A 26,391-nucleotide genomic window follows, 5' to 3' on the forward strand; every position below is an offset into this window, starting at 1 on the left:
CAGGAAGGACCAGTCTGAAAATACCTCTGACAAATTCTGGTCAGATTTAGGCCAGTGGTTCCAAATGGCTGAAGAAAAACTAAGAATGGCCCAGTTGGTCATCACCAGTAACAAGTTCCTTGTCCAGCCCTGTCCTGTACTTCAGTAATCGTGCCACAGCCATTAAAAAAACCTGCTAGCTTTACTGGGAAACAAGGAAATCATACAGCAGGAGAGAATCCTCCTGTACTAGCAATGAGCCAGCAGCTTTGGTAGTGTTGCACCATTTCTGGCACTTTACACATTCAGTTTGTAGGATGTTTACTTCCTTCCTCCCCATTAACCTGGTAGAAGACTTCGTAAAAAAAATAAAATTCAGGAATGGAAGCCACTTAGAAAACTCAAGGGATTTTAATGACTGAATAAAGGAGGAACTACTGATTATTATACTTAAGTAGCAAACAAGTATTTTGCTATCAAAGCACAAGCTAAAGAATTTAAAGAAGCCACAAACATTAATAAGCCCAACATACAGAACTTTAAGTAAGAAGGCATTTTACACACAGGGGTTTATCAACACAAAACTGTTTTAATATTTATTAAATGACACAAAATACCTAGATAACAGACTCACTCTCTGAAAGGACATGTATTTACATTATTTACCAACTTAAGAAAGACTCTCTGTACCCATATCAGACTTATGAAACATAAAAAAGGTTTTGCTGCTCTTTGCATCGAAGGATGCAATGGTGATACATGCCCCATTTGCAAGTCTGCATAAACTATAACTTTTTGATGCAGTGAAAAAGCACAATTTCATATCCTGGTAGCCGAGGGAAGAGGCTTCTGAAAAGTAACAGGGTTAGTTTTCTCCCCCACTCCAGACACACTCTGAAGAACTGTTATACAAAAAGTATATTACATTTTTGAATGCTGCTGTACTCTTACAATTTTAGTGTAACGTTTCAAAGAAAATATTCTTCCTACTATATGAAATCACTAAAAAAGTGGTATCTGAACATTTCTTTAGATGCATTTTTTTTTAATTTTTTTTTTTAAAAGCATTGGGCAAATGATATGTCTGGGAAAAACTGAAAGGCTGAAAAAAAAAACCAAAAAACAAAACCAACCCCAAAAAAGAGCAGAGACCAAAATTTGAAGAACAGCTAAAGCAATGCAACAGTTTGCTTGGGTTTGGGGGATTTTTATTAACTATTTACTTTGGCACCTTTGTGTAAACTATAGAACAAAACAACACTTACAACACATTTGCAATTACAGCATTTAAACAAAATGGTCACTTTTTAAACCAGCCAAGACAAAAAAATAGTCCATTTATGGGTATAAAGATTAAAAAACCTAAAATATATATTTCTAAGAATAAACTGCAATTTCTTATGAACAAGGTGCTATAAACTGCATGCAAGAGTCAAGATTAAAAATGTGTGGCCAAACAGACAAGCTGTGTTCTAGCCAGATGAGCTGTGGTCCAAGCCCACTTTCATTTTTCTTACAGAGATATATATGGCTCAATAGTCAGGCACATGATCCCAGCAAGAAGTTGCAGAGTTGTACGGCTGGACAGTAAATCTTGGCTGCAGCTTTGTCATTAACCAGGAATGAGCGATTCCTTAGCAGAGATGAACAAGTTCTTGGGGAAACCCCATGCAGATACAAGGAGAAGAGTTCTCCTCTCCCCTCGTTCACCTCTTCTCTTGGCATAGCCAGGGCTCTCAAAGTCCGTTCTTTGGGTTGCTTTAACTAGATTGCCGCTTAGGGTCTGCCTCAGATTGTGAACTCTGATGAGATTTGAGGACACTTTCTATGTAATATTTTCTGCATTTAACTTACTGAAATGGATGGGATAAAAAAATAAATAAACCTTCAGACCTTTCTGGTTAGGTTGACTGATTGCAACACACTTGTGTTGCAATGAGGGAGGAGTTTACCAAAATAGGTGTTTTAAACATGTAGTGGTGTTAGATTTATATGCTACAACAGACTGAATGGAACCACTTCAATACTGATACTCATCATTTCGTGTCTCCCAAACAGTTAAGTTTTATGCTCCTTCTCAAAAACACCTTTTTAAAAGGAATCTTTTATTGGCTAAAGATACAAAACACATACAACAAAAAGGAACACTGAATGCAAAATACAGAATGTTCTGGGGAGTTGTTCTTTCCTCCCCAGTGGATCTCTATCTGAACTAATACTTAAAAGATTTGCAGGAGCAGTCTTCAAGTTTCTTACCAGATAACTCTACTGTTAGTATTTTTCTTGCAGAGGCAAGGGTGGTCCTGGATGTTTACCAGTGGTTATGCTGCAATAGTGTCAAGGATAAGGTAGATTTTCTGCAGATCACAAAGAGCTGTATGACAGTTAGTAGAAGGTGACAGCAAATAATTTAGTAGGAGGAAAAAAAATCCATTTGCATCATCTGTCAGCTGAGGGCTGCATATAAAAGAGCTTGAGAGAAAACACAGCTGGGGGAAATATGGAATTTAACAGTAAATCAAAAAGCAATAGGGATGGGATGTGTCAGATACAAAATACACACACATACACACACTCACCCTCTCTCGCACATGCACACCCCTGAATGTGGAATCACAGTGATAGAAGTTATAGATCATAGAGAGCTAAGTTACACTGCCACTAAACAAAAGTAACGTCTTGCTTCCAAGAAATGTCTGGTATTCCCCAGGACTATCAGTGCCTGAAAGAGGATGAGGTTTTTCATTGTGCTCTGCAACACAGCTGATGGTAGGTCTAAAGCCTGCTGGGTAAGGAAGAACTGTTACATGGAGGAGTTACCTTTTCTGCTGACACTCCCTCCCCCCATATATTCCTGGCACATGCTGCTATAGCAATAAAAATAATGCATCTTGTTGAAACAAAGCTCTACATTCAAGTGACTTAATCTCCCATGTCTTATAAAGATGCAAAGAATGCTCTCTGGTCATCTAAGAAAATATATTTTAGATGCCTTACAGCAATACTTAACTTTATATATGAGAGGTAGGCTTCTGGGTTCTAGGAGGCCTGCCACATCTAGGGCTGAGTTCTTAAAGCTTTAAGTTAAAGCAATCCAAAGCAGGGCAGACTTTAGAAGAGCTGCCCTGTCTAAACCTTGAGGTTAGTTCAAGTTTAGAATGTTGCAAAGCAAAACAAGTATTAAAATCCATTTGCAATTTTTGTTCTTACAGCTTTACCACAAGAACAGCGTGGCTTTTCATAGATACCTGTAAATAGATCTGCTTTTCTAGAGTATTGCTGCCAAGAGGTGAAGGCCTCCTACCCATGACTAGTAAAAACTGTCACTTTTTCCATTATGGCTGTTTTATGCTTAAAATTCCCAAGGGTGAACACTAAGTCTTATAGGCAAGCCATATAAATCTAATCCGAACTTGTTTTGTTGGAGCACTTCTTCAAGAATGGTGTTTGTTTATATACAGTATGTATGCCCACACTGCAAACTTTATACATTGTTTTATATTGGTACCATTTTGTCCTAATTATGACCAAGAATATTTTCCATTACATCAGCAATAAGCATAGCTTAGCTTATTCCCTGTTTTCCCTCCCTCAAGGGAAAAACCCAAGTGTGGGCATCAACCAAACCAATGGTATGTTACTAACTGAAATGCATTCTGTACAGTAAATTAAAAGTTTGCATGCAGTTTAAGCATTTTAAAGGCTATTTTCTTATATTAACCTCCTGTTTCCTTTTAAAGGTGTGAAAGACATCTGTCATCTATCAAGGGACTCCTCTTCAGACCCAGAGACAAATGGAATCACAAAGACCAGGTACTTTCTTTCAGCTTTCTGCACATCTTACTAAATAACATGCAAAGAGTTCAACAGCATTCTTCTTAAAATGTAAATAGTACTCTTTAAATGGGCATGTTAACCACTGAAAGAAGTCCACTCTACTATACTTTTCCATTACACTGCTTTCATTCAATCATCGGTAGTATAAAAAGTCAATTAACGGGATCAACAGGCTAGTTTATCCACTGGCAATTCTGTATGACACCAAGTGTGCAGTAAAACAAAGGCCAACATATGTTTATGCAATATAGTTGTACTGGTTGGGGTTTTCTTTATCTCTTTCCATGTAGTCCCTGTCAATTAAGGATTCTATTCTCTTCTTAAGGTCAGCAGGCTGTAAAATAAAGCAGATGTCAGCATTATTACTTTGCAGTCAATGTTTCTCAGTTCGTTCTTTCTACTTAAGCCCAATATCCTTCCTATTAAAGATGGCTGAGGAAACAGGAATTACAGTTGGAAAAAAAAAAACGAACCCTTAAAACATCAAAGCTTCTAAAGTCTGCAATGTATAATTGAAGAGAAAGTAACCAAATTAACTTGTCACTTGCAGCTAAGCATAAACTTTTTATAGCAGGTAAAGATATTTACTGCTGTTTAAACTGAACTCTAAAGAGCTGCAATTCATGCACTATGTACCAAAATGTTTCTATTTCTGACTTTTACCTGGTAAAAATGGCACCAGTTTCAATTTATCTTGATGTGAGTGAGCTTTACAATGGTTTTGGTGCCCTATGAATTCGATGGGTGAAGGACTTCATAACGATATATCATGATAAGAGTCAGAGAGTGCATTTAAGTCTATTATAACCCTGCAAAGCCCAACTGCAGTTTATGCAATACTTACAGGACTGCAGGGACAAACCCACAGAATGAGATGGCAGTACTTTTAATCTTGCATTCCCATTGATAGGAAGCACTATATATTTGAACTCAAAAGAGATACATCACTGTATTTGAAAATACATTTCTATTTGTACATAATAGGCTATTCATTTCATCTTGCAACTGTGGGCTTCATTAGCTTTGAGACATTTACCAGTATCTAATTTTCATTCCATCTATATGTGTGTGTATATTTATTAAGCAATGTCTGAAAAATGCACTGAACATTTACCGGTTCCTAATTTATTAGCAAGCATCAACCAAATTAAGAATCAAAACCAAGTTTTCAAGGCCAAGTTGGACAGGGCTTTGAACAACCTGGTCTAGTGGGAGTTGGACCTAGATGAGCTTTAAGGTCCCTTCCAACAAAAAACATTCTATGATGCTATGAATTCTGCATTACGTATCTGAATCACTTTCTCCTTGTCCCCAAGAACGCATTGCCAGAACATTTCCAATACAAGAACAAGGAGAGCTAGCTTCACAGTTACTGACAACACATTCTGCTTCTAGAAGCCTTTGGTAATAGGTTTTATTAACTCACTAAAAGCCTGAGGTAATTTTCAGACAAGTGAATGCACCTGGCACTTTAGGAAGTCTGAAAGCGAGTATTTGTCTTTCCCAGTAGTACAAAGATGCATGTTTTGGACAGAAGCGCTGTTCAACTAAAGATAGCCAGGGAATATAAAAAGTAATAAAATGTTTTAGAAGAATAAAAGTCAGTACTACACCTTTACTGGGAATTTAAGCTGGTTGTAGACCTCCGACACAAGCAGGTTATGACTCAGCGTCTTGCGCATCTTCATGATTCGTACAATTGCAGCATCAATCTGATATTGCCTGTCCTGGAAAACTCTCTCTGTAGTGCTTGCCTGTTCCTCCACCTGAAGGATCCATTTAGAAAAGTTTTAAAGGGAGCACTAGAACTGTCAAAACTATTCTTCATAGATCTAAGACCGTAAAATGTCTGTTGTCAAATATCTGACAGAAATTCTTTAAAAATACGAAGACTGTCTGTTAAAAAAAGCCCTTTTGCAAGGAATTAAAACCTTTGCACAGATTTTACACTGAATGGCTGACAGGGAAAATTCACTGTGAACTTGTTTCTATGTTCACAAATCATTCAATAAAGCTCCAGGGAATGATCAGGGGTGAAAAGAACATTCACTAATTTGAACTTCCCTTTAACAACCTTATTAGAGACACCTAGAATCACTGGTGTCTACATTGGTATGGAAGTACACATTTAAATCAGCAATGGTAGACACGTGCTATCATGCAAATGATGTGTAATTTACAAAGATATCAGCATGTATATTACAACCTAGAGGAAAATGAAGCATGTAAATGGGCAGGCAATAAGATACTTAACCCAAGGATTTAAACCCCAGAGGATTAAAATGAATATACCGTTTCTTTCATCTGAATTTGGTTGATCTTTATCCTGAAGAGCTTATGTCTGAAATCATCATTACATGTGAATTTATCACCATCTTCTACATCTTTGCCTTTGGGGCTTTTAGTCAGTACTCGGGCTTTGCCGCAAGCCAGAGATTGAAGTGTCCTTCTCAGCTCTCCGTCCTCTAAAGCAGAAACAAGTTGTTTAGGTTTTTTTAAGAAAGAATGCTTGGAAGTAGTCGTCTGTTTTCAATACCAACCTATCCCAGTGGCTTGTTTTATCTCCTCTAAACTGAACTCCTCTCCTTCATTAAACATGAGCAGCACCAGTGTCTGGAACAAGGAGACCTGAAGTTCTTTTTTTCCCTGTCACAAGGGAAATTAACAGGCATCACTAGGCTGGTTTTAATTTTTTCTTCTTTGAGGGTGGGAGGGGAAGGGAACACAGCAATAACAATGACACAGACACTCCTGCACGTCAATTATTTCACTTAAAGGATGTGATTTAGTTTTTCATATTCTCAAATGGATAAAGAGCTACTGGTCACCTTGTATTACTATGAAATACAGAATAAGCTAGAGGTCAGAAAGTTAGACTATCCAGTGACAACACTCATCCAAGACATGCACCAACTTACTCAAGGCAAATCGCAAAGCAGCGAGTGCTTAAAATTACAGTTTGAAAGACCTTTAAATCAATGTGCAACACAAACATTAGTTTAAGAAATACAAGTATAAGATCTTTGAAATAACTAAGTTTGATAATATTTGTTTTACCATTAACATTTTAATAAACACCAGAACTGGTAAGCATTCCTACTCCAAGATTAATTTTCTTGAAATATATTTGTGCCCATAAAGAAATGCTGAAGGGAAGTAACTGGCAGCCCTCTGCAAACAGTTGTGTTCTGGTACAATCCAAAACTTTTCTCTGTTTCAGTAGTGAAAAGCTTACTGTAAAGATACTTCATGCTGTCAGTTGAATTAAAATCATCTGTGGAACACAGCCTCCTCCTTTTTCTTCTCCCCAGTACAAAAATTAGTGCTGTCTTTAATATGTAACTACACCCACTGGCTATTTTCCCCAAGCAGTAACCAACAGCCTTCCCCTCCCTCATTGATAAGAGATCAGATCTGTCTTCTTAGACCTTAATACATCTATTCCAGAAACTACCAACTCTGGAAATGATAGCAAAAGGTCAAAAGTTGAAAGTAATTGCAAAAACAGTGCTAAGTTTTCTATCATGGCACAAAAAACCTTCCAAATATATCCCTAAGTTACAATTTATACTCTGAATCGGCAAAGCAGCAGGAATAAGAGAAAGAAAACACACTCACCTCTTTAAATTCTGCTTTTAGTACACAGTGTCCTAATGTTGACTGCCACTGAAGTTTCCTACCACTGTGTTTTCCTAAATAAAAGGTCTTGAAAATCTCCTGAAGTTTTACCATCTAAAGAAAGAAAAAAACCCAAAACACTAACACACAATTTCTACTTCAAAAGAATCCTTCCCTCTGCAATCAAATGAGCCATAAGCGAAGGCTCAGAGAGATAAAGGGAATTGCAAAAGAAGAAAAACTATTTAAAGACACTTCTGCGCTTTTTTCTAGAGAACACATGCATATTTCAAACCGAGCTGCAGCTGACATCAAGATGCATTACTGATAGGCTGATAGGTGGTATAATATGTCTTTATTCATTACCTCAGGGGGCAAATGGACCTCCATAGGCACATAGGTTGGCCAGTAACCCATAGTCAGAATATTCACTGTCAGTTCAATGTTGCCAGGGACATTCTGATTTTGCATATACTGCAGAAAGAAACAAAGTAAACTGAAATAATTCAATGCTTATTGAACATATTTCAGGTAGATCCGAGGAGTCAGAGCACAGAAGAGAAGTAACCTTATGATGTCTTTGCTGTACAAACTGCAAGTTACATACGTGAAAAATAAGATTAAGAAAAAGCACTTTTCTGAAGTTCTAAAGGCACTTCCATACAGAAAGAAAACAGCAAAACAAGTGTTTTAGTAAGCTGATGTGAAGATGAACCCAGATATGTGTGAATGGATGAAAGAATGTTAAAATTTGCTTGTAATCAAAACATTACAGAACCAAACTTACTAGACAGTTCATCAGATATAGTGGTGTATAAAATGTTTTGTAAGTTTACAGTTCTTTTATTAGGGCTGGTGATTTGGAAGTGTGTGGGTGTTTATTTATTTCTCTTTTATAAGAAACTTCTGGGGTCAGGTTTTTTGCTTCTTTGCTCATGAAAACCATTAATAAATGCAGTAAAACATTAAAAAGCACAGGCAGCACAGAATTAAGAAGTAGATTCTGACTGATTTTCAGTAGAGACTGTTTTCCCAGTTGGGCTTTTGTCCGCTGTTTTCAAAAGCTATCACCTACAAAGTCTTCTTCTCTTTAGTGTAAGAACATTACAGGCAATGGGAGTAATTCAAAAGAAGTTTAACTTAATTGCAATACAAATGTACACAACTGAGGACACCCTGTACGCTCTCATTAGGCTTTCTGAGAATAACTAATTCAAAAAGCAAGTAAATGAAGGCGCCATGGCAGGCTTTCCCACAGTACCTGTTTAAACTGAATCATTATGTCTTTTGAAAGCTCCATATCTTTAAACATTCCTTCAAGTTTGCTGGTGAAAGCAGCTCCACATTCTATAAAAGAGAAAATTTAAATCTTAAAAATTAGTCTTCATTTTCAATGCCACAGAGTAGCTATTCTAAGTATCAGAATATACTTTGAAGCAAGGCTACCTATTTCAGTGTATGTTCTTACCTTAAGTCCTGGATTCTGATTAAGATACAGAACAAGGTTATAAACAAGGGGGGAAATGTTTTAATGTGGCAGCTATTTTGCAACCCGTTTTTTTTCCACATGGACATGATGGGTCATCCTAGGACTCCACCTGCAACCTGTCACTTAGACAACAGTTTTGATCCTTACCAGCTGCCTGCCAAACTGTCTCTCAGAATAAGATCAAGTTCTAAAAAAATCTTACTCTCGCCACCCAGAGACACCATCCTACGAAACAATGAAGACCAGGCTAGAAGATCGGTAGCTGGCAGCTTGATGTTTCAAGTACTTATACAGAATGAGTAACAAGCAGAAGTCATCAAGTTCTCTGAGCACATCACTGACTTACTCAGCAGGGAACCTCAGCTCTGTCCCACAGGCCAAGATACACCATGCACTTTAAGCTCCTGACTTTTGACTACTGCTGCTATAATTACAAAACTAAAAGCAAATGGGTCTCTTTCAAAATCCACCAGTCATTCAAGATTTGCACATCAGCTCATGAAAAAGGGAATTACCAACAGCATTTCTAGGAAAGCCTGTTTTTTAAAAGATGACTGTTTTTAAAAGAAAGCAAACTGATAAACAGACATTTACCATGTTTGAGTTTGGAAAGCATGGATTTTTCGGCATCCACTGATGCACTCTTCCCAACTAATAGTCTCTTTGCTAGATCTTTTTTATAAAAGGCCTCAAAGACATCTTTTCCTGCAAAAGATGAGATTTGACAGACATCACAAATCGTTGTTTGTTTTATACAAACCTTACTTAGCCCCAGTTCAAAGCTCAGTAAAGCTAACAGTAACCTTAAACAGCGCTATACCAGCAAACTGCATCTACAGAGATTGAGCACTTGAAAATGCAGACAGACTGCAAAAAATATTTCAAAAATACCTTTATGTTACTGGTTAAACAACTGTACCCCCACAAAAAAAAACCACAACTTACCATATATGAATCTAAATATGATCATAATTTTATCCAGCATTTTTTCAAGTTCTTCATCAGTAGCTTCTTTGTTGCCTGCACGAAGCTTTGAATCTACATATTTAGCTAAAAGTATTGAGGAATAGAAAATTTAGCAAATGCTGAGTATCATAATGGAACAATAATTTATTTTTTCTACATCTAATATTGTAAAAATCTTTTGGAAGGGTAAATGATCCTGAAATCACCTTCAAATCAGTTTCACTGCAGCTAGCTTGATATATTTTAATAGAGGCTATAAAGTTCTAAAAACATTACAGCCTAATCTCTTTTTTCAGATAAGCAATTACTCTATCATAACTTTATCAGCATACATAATGTTAAAAAAAAGATTCCTGTGCCTATAAAAAAAAATATGTCCTGGTCCATATTATGATCTCAAAGCAAAAAGTCACCACTGGTATAGATTGACACGGCTATAACAGAAGCAAAAAGATCAGAATTAAAATATGTAAACCAGTTACTTAAATGTGGAATTTCTCTAGCAGATTACCGTTTGGTTTAATTTCAGATGGTCTGGTAAGCCCATTATAGTTAGTGAATTAATTTTAAAAAGGGAGGGCAGAAAGCATTACCCCACAAGCCTAACAGCACGACAGACTGCAAGGTATTATTCACTGTGTGGGGAAACCATTAAGGTATTCAAAGTGCACACAGCCCTGTAACATAAGGTAAAGGTCATCCTCATCCCTCTTCACTTTTATGTATTAAAACATAGCTATGTAGAGTCCCTCATAGCTCTGTGCACATTTGCTGGTAGCACAGTTATGTAAGCTTTTGAAAAAGTCAAATTACTAGCAGTATGCTTACATCTGGACACCAGTCAATTGCTGGAATGCCCAAATTCTAATGTTCTTCATTTTTCTATAGCCTAGCCAGTGAACTGCTGCACAGAGCTTGTTCTTAATGTTTAACGCTATTCTACGAAATGGTTCACTTGCATAACAAGGCACAGTAGTTCCCCAGTTTGACAACGCGCTGTGCATCATGTCTTTTCACACATAACTCCATCATATCCCATCTGTAAGTTGCATCAGCAACTCCCTCTTGTCCCCCACCCAAATTCTCACATGGAGAGAAACTGAAGAAAAATACCTATGAGTTCAGCTGGCTTATTTGGTCTTTTGTTAATGAATGTTTCAAAGGCTTCTTTCATGGCATTTACAAACTTCTCATTCTTGAGAAAGCAAACATCAATAATATGGTCAACTTTGTCTTTAAAATCAAGTAGTTCTTGGACCATGGTTTTGTCTTTTTCTGGATTAATTACTATGGTGCTACCAAATGCCTGCAAAATAAAACATATCTTTCAATTAGCCTGAACAATGAATTTAAATTACAAGACTTTTAAAAGCCCAAGTTATTTTTGTAATGTCTTGTTTCTGGTATTCATATTAGTTCCACTGGCACAACATAAGTAGTTTACTATTATTTACTTTATAATCATTTCTAGACCTTGTATGTTGATTCAAAACCGATCTGAATAAGCGAGCAGATTCAGAACTGCCTGAAAAAATAAACTTAAGCATGATAAAAGTAACATACCATTTTTAAACATCTCTATCCTCAGGTTTCACACAGCTAAAGCTCCCACTGAACTCAGTTTTATTTAAGAGTACTGCTATGCTATTAGCGAGCCTTCCTTCACAACCACCATACTTTCTGTGACAACATTTCCATTAAGTGGTATTCCGGTGCTTTTTGAACTTAAAATAGTTGGTAACTTAAGCTACCACCCATTCTACCATGAAATTTTACCAGGGAGAAGACAGAAACATTCTGCCATTACCAAAATATCTACTGGAGAAATACAGTTGCCCCCCAACTAACTATAAGCCATGTAAAACCTCCAAATTTATTTGGAGTTCAGTAGTTCAACTGAATGTTCAGTATTTTCTTCAACAGGGCTAGAGCAGTTACTGTACTTTTCCTAGTACAGTTTCAAAAGCTGCTTATTAAATATATGTTTATAAGCAAGTAGCCTTTGCTTCTTAGTAAAATGCAACAGTTCATCAAGATGACTCAAGAATCTGTGTATAAACCCCATCGAGACAGTAGCAGTGTCTGTTCCAGAGTTCTAGGAACAGTACCTTTATGTACTCAATCCAGTGTTGCAAGAGAACCTGTACTCCACCTCTCACACGGCTGAACAACTGATACAGAAGAGACAAGTCCTGAATCCGGTTTTCATCAAGAAGGTGGTTTAAACCTGCACATGAGAGAATTCCAGTAAAAGTGAAAACCAGAGTAATTCAAAGAAAGTGCAGCATATCATTTCTGAAGGGGCCTCTTCAAAGCTAGTTTTTTTTTTAATCAAGCAATTAGTGGTTTTCTTTTATTTTAAGCTACCTAACTGCACTGTGTATCTTAGGCTACAGGTACTTTACATACACAATACCTTTGCTTACTTCTGCTTTACTATTCCCTGAAGATTTGAAACTTTTACACTAGTGATCTGTAGGAAAAGTTCCTTGGAAAGACAGAGCTCTGGGTCTCAATTCCAGCTGTAAAATAGATTTGACAGATATTTGAAGGCAGGCAGCTTCAAGAAATAGCTTCATCTTTCACTTAACATTTGGGAAGAGAAAGCCTGATGCTCCACAGCAAGGTTCTAAGTAGCTAGATAAACACTGCAAACTTGATACTCCTCTCAATAAAGAGTCTGTTACAAACTTGCAGAAGATGCTCACAAACCCGTCTCATCCATAATCTGTCTAGTAAGGACTTTATATTTTATTATTCAACCTTTCCTGCACCCATATCCATTTCCAGACTATTCCTCAGTGCAACAGAGGGCTACCTGACTCCACAGACTATTGCAAAACAGAGGCAACATACTTCATGGCTCAAACTGTATTAAATTTTTAGAAAAAGCTGCTTTTTGTAAGCAGGAAGTAATCAAATGTTTCCCCATCATCTGAAGGCTACTCCTTTATCTCCAAGTCTTCAAGATGCTATTTAACACACTGAAATCAAGAATTCCCTGTTACAGTTTTTCTTTTGCTTTGCTGCATATCTGAAGACAGCACTGTCTCTCTTCTGACAAGGAGAATGGTATTTGCCCTCTTGCAAAATGGTCAATGCTATTTCATGAACTGAAAAGTTCATGAGTAGCAAAGAGCACTAAAGAATGGCATAGCTTGTGTATTCCCGCAGCACCTTGATCTGCCTCTTTATTTTTCAGCACAGGAATTGAAAGCCCCAAAGCAGTAATTAGAAATGTTTCTATAAAGAAGAAAGATTACCTTTCTGAAGAATGGCTGTTAAATGTTCACCTAGAAGCTGCTTTTCTACAGTAGCAATTAGTGGCTTCCTAAAGAAAAAATGTTTAGAGTTATTTTTCCTTTTTCCGTTACTGACAGTTTTAAATCCTTTTTTTGAGATTATGTTAACTACACTTGTCATTGGGAATGCTCTACTTATCTGTGGCCAAGGACCTAAAATGATTATACACATATTTATCCTTTTTCCTCCCCAGTAAGCAATCTTTCTTCTCTTTGCTGACTGGCTGTTTAGTTCACACAATAAGCCTGTTGTATGTGACCTCTACGGAACTGGACAGTGATTCCATCAGTCCAACTGATGGGAAAAGAAATTAGGCAAAAGTCTGACAAAGAATTTATCATCTGTTCTGTGGGAGGAGACTCATGTCTTGGGAGACAAACCAAGGAGAAAAAAAACCACCTCATGAGTCAAGAAGTATTAAAACAAAACAGGGAATTGGCCACGAATAACAGTGTGGAAGAAGGAAGCCACTAAACAGGCCAAATGTTTTTAACAGCTGAAGGAGGAAGGAAACAAAAACGTATGAGAGGATCATCTCAGAGAGATCCTCTGTGCCTGCTCTTTAAGCTGCCACCACTTGCTCAAAGAGGTTTGTTCTATTAGTGACCTACATTTTCTCTCAGACACAACAGCTATGGCTTTATATTAGAGAAAATTTCTCATGTCCTATCAGTCATGACCTCCGCTTGACTGTGTTACAGGAAATCCTGTCTCTAAGTAGGAAAACTGACGTTACTCAGTAATTTCCCAACCTCCATAAATAACATGCAAATATTTTAATGTAAATATTCAGTCTTTAGCTTTAGAATTCTCTGTCCGAGGTCCTACCTTTTTCAGATAGGATGGTACTTAATTAATTGCATTTCATCACAAAAGCGACCTTTGGACTGGGGGTGGCAGCCTGTTTTTTTTCCAACCAAATGACCAACAGCATTTATGTCAAAAATAGAAGGAAAGGATATTAGCTGTGTCAGCCAATACAGTGCTTCATTGTAAACAACGAATTGTCGGAACTGAGAAGCATTTGATGGTCAGTCAATAACTGAAATAAACTGTAGCTATTAGATGGCCCTCAACAGAACAGCCAAATGGCTAATACCAAGCAAAACTGCACTTACTGTGTGCTCTGATCTAAGTACGTGATTATCCTGTCTGCTTCTTCTTCCAAGCGCTTGTTGACATGGTGAAGATATTCTGGAACCTGAAAATACCAGAGTAGTTTTGTACATTAAAAAAAAAAAAAATTAAAAAGAAATACATCAAGGTGTGTGTGTGGGAAGACAGTACTGGTCTGACAGCAGCAGTTCTAAGCAGAAATCATTGGCATTGTTGACTGAAGTCTGCATGTGAATTTCCTTTTTCAGAGTACTATAAAACATAAAGGTCACATTATTGCCCGGTATACTGGCTAATGCAGCAAAATAGTTCCTTTTCCTGACAAATACTTGGTAATTAAACATAACAAATATTGTTAAACATTCAAAATACCTCTCGTTCCTGCATAAGCCTCTGTCCCTCTGCTGCATACAGACGGTTAGTCTCTTCCAAGAATCTATGTTCGAAAGAGTCTTGATAAATCTAGGGAAACAACATGATAACAATGCAGGGTAAAACTTAATGAGCACTAAATAAGAATCTGAGCTCTTTACCAGTCTAAAAGTGAAACAAGTTTACTCACCTGTAAGTCAGAAAGCATGCTTAGAAGGCTTCGAAGTAAACTCCTATCAATAGCCTCACCATTTCTTTCCCTCTCAATCAGGAGAAGAATGCCATCAATAGTTTTGTTCTGAACTTTCTGATCACTGATTATATGAGTTCTGAACAATTCTAGACCCATATCCCTAGAAAGAAAATACTGTTCAATAAACTGCATAAGAATCAAGCCGAATATATAAAATTTTATCTGGATCAAATAGAGAAGCCAATAAATGCTAGCATTCTTCAAATTTTAATTCCTCTTCCCCCAAATGACTCAAGACGCACACATAAACATTAAAGTAAGCCATGACAAAGCATCAACAGATACAGATTTTAAAGACGAAAGCACATATTTTTCCCTAAATGACCACCTAATGTTCCAGTGTCTTTATTTCTGAGCTGGTTGACAGGATGATGGAAGCTGAATGGACAGCACCCTTCACAAGAAAAGGATAATGTCACCCGAGGTCCCAATTCCATGGTTAAGGTGTTGGATAATTTTCTTTGTCCATCCCTTTCTAATCTCTAACTCTTAGGCACAGCTTAGAACTCAGTGATGTGAAAGTCAAGGACCTCTGCTTTGGGCATCCCAGTTAAAACCTTCCATTAATTTGTAACTGTGAGCTGGGACACTTTTAGGAAAAGCCAGAACCTGCATCCTCCATCTCCACTCCTTCAATCTCTGGCAAGGTAATTCAGGTAGTACCAAAGGCACTGTAGGGCATTTGCTAGTTATTAAAATAGCGGGGGGAGCAGCACAGAGGTTGAGTCGATACAAGAGTAACTTCTTTTTATTCTAGGTAACTTCTTCCTTTTTAAAGTATTTAAAGAACTTTGAATACTGTGTACGTTAAAGCCAGTAACTGGTTAACCCAAACCCTTGCACTTCAGTTGTTAAACACATCCTTTCCTCTAAGTGTACAAAAGGGAGGTTGACATCTACCTAGCTGAAATTTGCTATCACAGCTATTCTAGAAGAATTCTGTAACTCGTAGAATCATAGAATGGTTAAGGTTGGAAAGGACCTTTGGATCATCTAGTTCCAACCCCCCTGCCATGGGGCAGGGACACCTCACACTAAATCGTATCACCTAAGGCCTCGTCCAACCTGGTCTTGAACACTGCCAGGGATGGAGCATTCACAGCCTCCCTGGGCAACCTACTCCAGTGCCTCACCACCCTAACAGGAAAGAATTTCCTCCTTATATCCAGTCTAAACTTCCCCTGTTTAAGTTTTAACCCGTTACCCCATGTCCTTTCACTACAAACTCAAGGCAAATAAAGTGGTATCTCCCTTTGCAGCAGGCATGTACACATTCACCATTTAATGTACAGGTCACTATTAAGAAAATCAGCAGGATACATGTGATAATTTAAATATCCCCCAGTAATTTTATTCTTTGTGCTCTTACCAAATAGACGGCAGCATTGAATTCTGAAGTACGTAAGTTCGGTCCAAGAACAAAAAGATACTTCTAATCATAATCTATTATGAGAAAGAATAAAGAAACCCCACAATCATTTTACTCTTGAAACTGAAAAGCAACACAGATCATGCTCAACAACAACAAAAATACCCACTGACAAGTTTCAGGCAGTGCTTTCTTAGACACTGCTGATTTAAGATATTCTGCCAATCTCAGTGAGATGATCTGTGTGACATTTATCGTCTTTCTCTAGCAAAGAACAGCTCCTTTTATGATAGGCATAAAAGGAGACAGGTTTGTATAGAAACAACAGTTAGGAGCTGGGGGTGTGTGGCTCAAAGATCAGACCAATGTGTCAAAAACCACACTACAGACAAGTATTTTCAAGGCTTGATTTCTGACAAAACTAGATAGAGTTGTATTTCACCATGAAACCTTATGTAAATTTAGAATATTTCAGAAGCACAATACATTTGTAAAGGAAAAAAGTTAAGCAAAACATACACTGACTAGTAAACTGGTTTTCTTTAAAAGGACAACAAACTTACCATTTGTCTGCAGTGATCTTGCCAACATTTGTCTATTTTCTTTAGAAAAAGGACACTATCCAATGAATCCATGAAGAAATAATTAAGGAAATAATGATTAACAGGTAGTGTTAGCAATGGAATGAACCGTTATTATTTTTTTAAAAACACTTAACAGAGCACAACAACCTCACCTACTCCCAAAAAGGATGAGTTAACTTCATGTAACATATTTATTTTTAATGAGAGCCCTTAAGAGTGAGAAATCAAAATGATTCAAATGTTGTAATAAAACAAGGATTCAAATACTTCTGAGTGCTTTGTCTAAGCCTCCATCCCCGAGGAGTGGAACAAACATACATATCCCCACACCTCAATTACCAACAATTCACAACAGATTTAAGAGCCACCACTACACAGCTACTGCAGCATCAGCTCAAGTTAAGAGATAACCTTAAGAGATAAATTTTGTCCTCGAAATTTAACTTTTACTCAGTTCATTGCATAGTTTTGGTACTATTAATATCCACTTAATGGGATCTCAATGATGCCACTCAAAAACTTTTGAAAAGAAAACATTTTGATTCTCAGACTCTAACACTGTATGCTGCCAGACCACTAGCACTTATCAAAAACAAAACAAGACTACTTGTTGGAAGACTTTCCTGTTTACCTGAGCATGGCAAGTTCAGCATATATAAAGACATGAGGTGTCAAAGCCAATACAGTCTTTTTTACCCTTGCTCTAAGTTTAATATCAGCTTCTGTGACAAGTTAAGTGTGCTACAAATACCAATGAAACTTTCTCAGACTTTCTCACAGCTTACAGACATAAAGGAACTAGTAGTGTTCTCTGAAGTCTCACAGAAAAATAAAACCTGATCTGATTATGCAAGAACTAGGAATTCAGAACTAGTCAAAGAAATCCATCACCACAAACTGGCAGGTAAAAATGCTCTGGCTTGTCAACAGCTGAAAAAAGGATATTCTCTGAATTGGTGAATTTGTGCTTTAATGTGGTCTTCACAGATCTGTCTCAATTGTTTGTACAAGTTTGCAGAGATCTTGTAGGAGCAGAGATTTTCAACAGCCTGAAGTAAAGAGAAACAGATACTAAAAAATCTGTTTATATGATGCTTATACGTGGTTTTACAAGGAAACAGGAAAAAAAAACCAAACCAACCATGGAATTCTTCTGCTTCTCGCTCAAAAATCTACCAGCTTTTAATTATAACAGAGTTAAATGCTGCATGCAAACCACCAGATATGGAACTACAGTGGTAATAAGAGACAAAGGAAGGCCATGCCCTGAACAGCTTACAGTTTATTAATTTCAGTTGGAGTACTGATATCCCATAAGGAACTGCAGGGCTTGCGTCTCTAAGAACACGTTTGTTAGTTTAATATGTTCCAGCAGCTTGCTGGGTTTCATACTTCAAAGCAGACACTTAAGGTCTTAATTTTATTAACTGCTGTGCTCTGCAAATCACACTGATACCAGCAGAAAAGCACTACCAGTGTTAATTCGTTTTGCAGTTCTCTCCTTGATTAAGCTTCCCTCATCCCCAAAAGTACATATATATACACATATTTTATATATGTATATCTCCATCCATCAACCCCTTGCCTAAATAAGTTGTTGTACTCCTGAACAATTTTTATACTAAAAATTATTTTTTGAAAGGCTCATTTTTAGAACTACTACATTCCAGATGTGTGCAGTGACAAAGCTCAGATTTCTAGGTCATAAGTAAGTATTAGAAGATTTTTTGCTGTGCTTCACAGTGAGAAAAGTAGTTTAATGGGGACCTGTCTTGGAGGCTGCTCAAGCAAACAAGTATTCTTAATCCCTAAGTGTAACTCAAGACTTTTCCAAAATGAATACCAATTGCCCAGATTTGGAAAGGAAGTTTAACTCTTTGCAGACTGATGAAAGACACATTATACAATTATTCTGTAAAACACCTGTAGAAGCTAGAGAGGAAAAGTATAATGCCTTTTGATTTTACCTATTTATTTTTTTTTAACGTAAAATACTTCAGTTGCCAGTACAACCAGCTCATGGGAAGAAAAGAAGTGAAAGCAACTGCAGGCAGCCATGCAGGGACAGCGCAGTTCAGACATATACAGAGCAGATCTACTCCATTACACTGAACTCCCTCAGAGTATTTCTCAACAGTCCAAACAGGAGCCACCAGCAAACAGTAAGCAGCCATCACTAGAAGCATATCAAGAATCAAAGCAACTGAACAGGAAGTTCCTCAGTTTATCCTAGGATATCAGTCTCAGTATCAACAGTACACAACTTTCCAGAGCAAGTTCACTACAGCTAATACTGGCTCTAAGACAAGGAGGAGCCAAAAAACACTTAATAAAAAAAACACTCCACAAAACCCAAAACCCCACAACAAACCAACCCACACAACAGAAATCACAAAAGAAAACCAACCCTGCATAGGCTTACTGTCAGAAACAAACGAATACAGCAAGAAAGTGAGTATGCCAGTTAAGACTAAACCAGGTCTGAATGATGATAATTGAGAAAGCCAGAGTTATCACTGAAGTGTACATGTCTTAGTATTTGGAAATAGCAACAAATTCAACTCCAGCCTTAATACTGTAAGAAACTCCAAGCAAATACAGTGATGCTATAGGAAAACATATTCTACAGCTCACTGTTCAGAGTAGGTTATGGACACAGCTTAGCTCTGTTCTGCTGCTGTACCCACAGGGCCAAGCTCTAGATGCAACAGCAGCAAAAACAGAAATAACCACTACTCTCATGGAGTAGGAGAAAATGGAGATAAAACCACTACACTTCAAGAGCCTGATTATACCCCAGTAAGTGCAATAAATGCATTTCTTCTTTACTCCCATTTGATTTGGAGAAGCCAACTGAGAGCTAGGAAGAGTATTTTAGAACTTGCTGGTTGCCTGTACAACCACAGCTCTCTCGCTTCTACCTATCAGCCCTGGACACCAGCAGCCACTTTGCCATACTTCATCTGTCTCAACTACCAATGTTTTTGTAACTGCTGTCTATCAAGGCAAGTACTATTGACATACACTGCTCCAAATCCTTAAAAGGATTAGCCTCTGCACTGCAGATGGACAAACGCATACCATTAACTCTTAGCGAAGCAAGTTTACATCTATTAATATACACTTACATTTATGTAGTGATCATATAAAGCTGTGCTTTTTCATTTGCATATCAGAAACTCCCTAGTGTTAAACACACATCTGCTAGTATTGAGTGTTTGAACATCAAGTGCAAAACTTCTGCATCTTCACTGGTAACATCCATAGAAATATTTTGTGAATTCTGCTTAATTGGCACTTTTTTTTTTTTAAGAGATTAAACTTTCTAAAGACACTGATACAAAACCTTTTACTAACATTTGCTCTGCGGGCACAACACTACTACTGCAATATTGTAACTTCCAAATTTAGTTACTGGTGTTACATAATAACAATATATCAAAAAATTCCCAAGAACTTTAGGGGCTCTAAATTATCTTGTTCTGAATTAGAGGAACAAAGGCTTCTGATCAGGGAATCTGTGCCCTAAAGATGGTCACAGCATCTGATGGCAAAGAATCATATTGCTTTTGGGTAAGATATATTCTGTTGGGCTTTTTTGGTTGGCTCTCTATCCCACCAAACAGCAGCATCCACACTTGGGTTTGTGTGCTGGGCAAGAGAACTGAACACAGCTTTGACTGAGAGCAAAAGCAGAAAACTCCAGAAGTATTTAACTCTCTGATAAAAAAAAACAAACCCAACCAAAATGAACAAAACCAAACAAAAATTAGGGAGCTGGTACCAAAGATCTGGATCTCTATTTCCTCATACTAATTTAGGGAAAATTATTTTAATAAAGAAGCTTTCAATCCTGCAGCACTTCAACCACTCGAAGATGTATATCACTTCTCTAGCTGAGGAGGAAGAAAGCATGTATGAATCTGGTGTCCCACAAAGCAATAAAGCTTCAAAATGTTTGCCCCGTGCGATTTTCCAGCACAGAGCAGAGTTAAACCAAACTCAAGAAGTTTAATTCCATCAAAAAAACCCTAGTATCTCATTTTAAGGTGTGCAGTACAACTTTTGCAATTCCCCTCTACGTCTGGATAATGGTGTCTGCCAAGGCATATTTGGCATCAGATCCATTTACCAAGCAGCTGTTCAGAAATGACATTAAATAGCATTTAAAAACATTAGTGATTCCTATTACTATTTTTAATCAAGGCATTTATTTTTAGATTTATTGAAAAAAAAATATCTAATCTGTTTGCACCCTATTTCATTGAAAAGGAAGTTACTGCAGTGTTAAAATGAAGGCTGAAAAGAAAAAAGTGCCCTTTTTTTTTGAGCACAAGCAACATAAAATTAGGCCTGTGGTAAAAGCAAGCAGCAATGTAAGTGATTATTGTGAAGCAGAAGCAAGACTTTCAGTAGAACTTTGTATTTTTAGACTATTTTGGATATCCTTCACATATTTAATTATCAGTTATTTGTTCTGTTGCTCAATCTAAAGTAATTTACAATACCAGCCAATACAGTGGGTTGCAATTTGTTATTAGTTTTACAAGTTTTGCAGAACTAACAGTACTGTGCATCATCCTGACAAACTGTTAAAAGTTAACATTATAAAAGATTATTATGAGCTCAGAAACGTACTGGAATGACGAACTTGGTTCCATGAGAAATGGCAATTTATCCTCCCCTAAGTCTGTCCCCAAACCTTGGCAAACGCAATTTTTCTTCCCAGCTTTTCTGAGAAATGCAACTTTGAGGACAGGGGAGGAAGAGACACTAAAAATAGATGGAGAGAAATCTATATACACACAGAGGAACAAATCAAACAGCCAACCAGGCTTTAAAAGTACAGTAAAAAGTGTAAGTGCTTCTTAATACCTAACTAAAGTAGTACTGTTGCTAGGTCACTAAAACCACAAATACCATGATGTTAGTAGGGAAAAGGTGAGGAGGGGGAGTCTTCCTAACACATTCAGGTGAAAAAGCAGAAGTGGAGCTTGTAAAAAAAAAGTTAGGAAATGCAGTTCAAGTCTGATGACTTCCTGAAACATTTAGGGCCAAGCAATCACAGCTGTTTCTGGGAATAAAATTTGACTCTCAGTTGTTAGAATAGACAGAATACTGATTGATAAGAAAATCGCAACCAAATCAAAATAACACAGTTCATGGAGAAAAATGGTCTTCTATTTACTTTTAGGAATTAAAACATTTCAGTTTCTAAGTGTTTTATGATCTTCGAAAGAGAACACACGTTGCCTTCAGAAAGAGGATTAGATTTTAATATAAAAATCATCTTTTTCTTACCTAAACACCAATGTTTTAGGATTTCATATTTCTCCTTTAGCAGCTACACACTATAGACCCTGAAACAGTAAGGGAATACAGCTCCTTGCCTTATTTAATTCTTGTCATCTGTTGCAAGTGAAACCATCTCTTGGACTGTGTTTCACAAAAGCAGCTACGAAGCAAAACCTCATATTCTTAGCACTGTATCAAGCCAAGAAAAAAAAACCAACAACAAAGCAAAAAGCTCTACCCCAGTGCTCTTACTTAAAGCACTTACCTGATAAAGCTCCTCTAAATTGTACTTAATTGAAGTACTGTTCTGGATAGCTTCTACTGCTTCTTTCAGTTTTTGCCAGGTTTCATCTGTGTAGTTTTCAGGCAATTTGGGTTTATCTTTAAAATAAATGATAGAGAGTTTGAAAATTCTTTAGAAAAAGCAGATGCATTGAAAAAATTCAGCACTGTTCTTCACATACACATCATGGCATCTGTAGCCCAAACAGGACGCGTGATTAATAAAAATCACAATACTGTGTCGGAGCAACTCAAGAAGGGATAAAGGCTAAAACCCAGCAAGAATGATCTACACTTTCATTACGCTTTTTCTCGACAAAAACACAACAGCTAAAAAAAGTTGAAAATGATGTGGGTTAATAGATACAGTTGTGTATAGTTGCCTTTTTTCTTTTTTTTCAATTTACTGCTCATTAGCTCTACTCTGTACTAACAGTTGGAAAGAAACCCTTGAGAAACACACATGGAAATACTGTAATTATAATACAGGCTTTAGGGTGGGAAGAAAAATCTTCCTACCTACAAGTAATCCAGTTACATCTCTCTTGCCTTTGGTCAGCAAATTTTTGTTAAGAGTTAAGCTCTCTTTTAATGTTCAAATAGCTCAAGCTTCACAGATTTGAATCTTTCTATTATTTTTCTCAGGCTCTCAGAGGCATCTCTAAAGATGCCCCTGCTATGCAGCAGCATCAACAGGACTAAAACATTTACAACAAGCTAAGAAAGATTCTCCAAGTCACAGCCACAGCATACAAAGACTATTTTAAAATTCTCTGCGTTCTCGTAACTAGCTAAAATGACTATTTTTAATTCTAATAAGCATGCTCCCAAACAGAGGAGAAAATTTAGGGAGGAAGGCACATTCATATCCATGCCACCAACAGGTAAAAGTGGCCCAGAGTTTATACTCTACTGAAATTGATTTTTATATACCTGAAGGTAAAAAACAAATTGTGAAGCTTTACGATTTCTCTAGAAGTAACAGAGAGAGAAGTTTGTTGGGTTTATTTTTATCCCGCCAAGCATTTCCCTACAGTATTGGCAACATCCCAGCATTAACTGTATTGTAAGAATCTGGAGAAACTAACTACAAGTAAGACTTGCCTGTTTTTACTAGCAGCTAATGACTATGCTACTCAGCAGTAAATACCATGATTCTGCATTTTAGGAAGTTATTTAAGTTGCAAAGGATGTTGCTGCTATCACTAAGATAAAGGCAACAACCATAAAATGAGTATTCAGTTTAGCATTAGAGAGTAAATAAAAAGCAAAGCTGGTAAATTCCTGAGACAACCTTTTTAAGCAAGTGATTCAAATACCAATTCATAAGTGATGATGATCACAGCACCATGCAATCCATAACATTTAACAAATACTTTAAACATGAAAAGTTGACTTCCCTTATAGATAACAGTGTACAAGCAAGAGAAGAATGGACTCTATTTCTCACTATCATGCATCATAACTATAAAATTTAAATTAATAAAATTAAATGATAATGACATAATGGGCAGACAACATTTCTGAGGACCTTAGGGCAAAAAGTTACACTGTGATCATGAATTGCTGTAAGACACAGTGGGTAAAAGAATCCTAATCCTTAACTTGTGTGATGTCTCTACCAAAAATTTCTATCAAATGTGTATTTAGAAATCATTTTTAATGCCAGTAACATCTTTCACCTGACCCCCTTGTCTCACACCCTCCGCCAACCCCAATGGGGAAAAAAAACCCTCAACCCAGGAAAGCAAGCTACCAAACTATTTTATAAGATAACAAGAGGCAGGAAGTAAGCCTATGATTTCCTCATCTTTATGGGGAAAAAAACCGACAGAAGTTTAGCCAAGCTTTCTGCCTATTTGCTAGAAAATGAAGCAGCATCACCACAGAAAAGTTTAACTTCTCTGCTTCAGCTGGTCTCTAGTAACAATATTTGAAAGTCTCAAACATCTTTTGAGAGAATTTATAAAATAATGTAAACTTGTAAAGTGAGAGTACGTTAAGACAGAAAAGACAAGAAAGAGTTAAATAATAAAAATCACAGCGAGGATATTGCAAGGAAAACACTCCGCAAAAATCTGAACTACCTACTTTAACGGCAAGTGGGGAAACCAGAAAGGAAACCCGCCATAATAGCCTGATAATCACCTTAGTTTCACCATTTAAAGCTAAGCACAGGCAGATTAACCTATAAACAGACAGCATGGATAGATGCAAGGCATCTATAGATTCAGGCCCAGTTTCAAAACAAAGCCCCCACAGTCTGTGCAAAGATTTATCATACACTGAGCTAAAATACACATATATATACATATACTAAACCCTGAATTAGGATTACTAGAAAAGAAGAATCAAACATTATAAGTCTGAATAAAAGTAATTTACACACTTAATGTAGTAAAAGCTTTCGTCTAACAAACAAGTTAAGGCCTCCTCAAGAGACAGAGTGAAAGGAGTCTGAAAAATAATCCCAAACAGCAAAGTGCAGCTCAGGATGTATACATGACTGGGCAAGTATGTATCATAAGACATTATTCGCCCTTTACATAAGCATAGAAACATTCACCACAGAAAAGCATTTCCTGTAAAACCTGGAGCTATTTGAAAGCCAACCGGTTCTCACGTCAAAAACAAAACACGAAGGTGAGCATCAGCTCCCCATAGGTTGTGACAAATGGCCTGTTACCTTTAAAGTTCTTGATCACTAATTTCTTAGCGGAGCCAGGTTTACTGTTGGCGAAACTGGAAACAGTAGAGGAGGCAGCTTTGGTCAGGCCATTTGCATGGTGCCCCACAGCCACTGATGAAATTAAAAGGCTTTTATTTTTGAGCTGTTGTTGGTGCTGCTGTTGAGTAGAGGCAGCAGGAGAGGAGGATGAAGAGGACTCTTCAGCCATCTTCACATCGAGTCCAACAAAATCCACGGAGTCCTCAAAGCGCAGCTTCTTCTGGAGGTGATGGTTAGAAGAAGCAACTCCTGAGGAGGAGCACGAGGAGGTGGAGATGATGGAAGAAGATGATGAGGAGGTGTTCTTGGAAGGAGAGGAGGCGCAGGAAGAAATGGAATCAAATTCCTCTCTTTCAGAATTGCTGTTGCTGCTGTTATTTAACTTTCTCTTCTTGCAGGAGGAGCTGCTGCTGGTATTACCATCAGTGGCAGGTCTGACCTCCTGGGCTGCAGCTGGGGGGTTGGGGGAAGAGAAACCTGTGGGAAACATGAACACACAGAAGTGAACAGGCTGAGGGGCATCAAATCCTTGTGATGTGACAAAGAGAGAGAGAGAGTTTGAGTCAGTCTCTGCTCGGTGTCTCTCGAGGGGATCTTTCAACTCCTCTCTCTCATCAGTATAGTCCTTCCGTCTTCCCTCTCCGTCGCTTTGTTCTTTCTCGAAGGAATCAGTTTATCTTCTCTCTTCCCCTTTTCTTTATTACTTGTTTCTTCACGTAGTTGGTCTCTGCTTTCTTGCTTTTACTCCCTTCTCGGCGGAGCGTCTCCTGTTCCTGCCTCTCGCCACCCACTAGTTCAATTCTTCTCTCCAATACCGGTATCTCCCCGCGGCTGCCCGCTCCCCCGGCTTTTCCTTTCGCTCCCCTCCTGCTCCGGCCGCCTCGTCTCCTCCGAGCAGCAGCGGGGAAGGCTGAGCGCGGCTCCCTCACGCCTCGGCTCCAGCCCCTCGCCCCACACACCTCCCGCTGCCCCGCCGCCGCCCGGCCCGCTCTTCCCCCGCGGCCCGCTCTCCTGGGGCTCCCGCCTTCCCCCCTCGCTGCCGCCTGCTCGCGCTGCTTGAGGGGGGACGGCCCGGCCCGGGGCTTGTTATTGTCAATACACGGCAGAGAGGGAGCCTAAAGATGGCGGCATATCCGGTCGCCGTGCATGCCGGGGCGCGGCCGTCCGGAAGCGCGGCCGGGCAGCCCGGGTAAGGCGGCG

At 38.0% G+C, this 26,391-nt stretch overlaps 1 protein-coding gene across 2 annotated transcripts; it reads right to left on the reverse strand.

Annotated features, from left to right (window-relative positions):
* Positions 1 to 548: 548 nt before the first annotated feature.
* CUL4B (cullin 4B) lies at positions 549 to 26,355 on the reverse strand. Of its 2 annotated transcripts, XM_062613364.1 has the most exons (20): positions 25,150 to 26,354; positions 22,447 to 22,562; positions 17,832 to 17,935; positions 16,866 to 16,935; positions 16,303 to 16,376; positions 14,871 to 15,033; positions 14,681 to 14,770; positions 14,311 to 14,393; positions 13,153 to 13,220; positions 11,998 to 12,116; positions 11,003 to 11,195; positions 9,869 to 9,973; positions 9,518 to 9,628; positions 8,696 to 8,781; positions 7,801 to 7,908; positions 7,435 to 7,548; positions 6,357 to 6,462; positions 6,109 to 6,281; positions 5,430 to 5,582; positions 549 to 4,150 (listed from the first exon to the last, which is right to left on the reverse strand). In XM_062613364.1, exons 1-20 carry the CDS (start codon positions 25,679 to 25,681, stop codon positions 4,055 to 4,057), a joined length of 2,664 nt encoding a protein of 887 aa, XP_062469348.1. In that variant the 5' UTR covers positions 25,682 to 26,354; the 3' UTR covers positions 549 to 4,054. The 2 variants fall into 2 exon arrangements, with proteins under 2 accessions (XP_062469348.1, XP_062469349.1); XM_062613365.1 differs by lacking the exons at positions 16,866 to 16,935; positions 17,832 to 17,935 and having other exon boundaries at positions 25,150 to 26,355.
* Positions 26,356 to 26,391: the final 36 nt, after the last annotated feature.

Source organism: Pezoporus occidentalis, unplaced genomic scaffold, assembly GCF_034315485.1.
Source record: "Pezoporus occidentalis ecotype Australia unplaced genomic scaffold, CSIRO_AGI_Poc_V1 ctg165, whole genome shotgun sequence".
In the NCBI taxonomy this organism is placed as follows: Eukaryota; Metazoa; Chordata; class Aves; order Psittaciformes; family Psittacidae; genus Pezoporus; species Pezoporus occidentalis.

Excerpts from the sequence above, each read along its gene's own strand:
- CUL4B (XM_062613364.1), bottom strand. The coding sequence starts at position 25,681 with ATGTTTCCCACAGGTTTCTCTTCCCCCAACCCCCCAGCTGCAGCCCAG. Across the intron at positions 15,034-16,302 it reads TCAATGCTGCCGTCTATTTG|GGATATGGGTCTAGAATTGT; the intron begins GTAAGAGCACAA and ends TTTTCTTTCTAG. Across the intron at positions 7,909-8,695 it reads TAATGATTCAGTTTAAACAG|TATATGCAAAATCAGAATGT; the intron begins GTACTGTGGGAA and ends TTCTTTCTGCAG.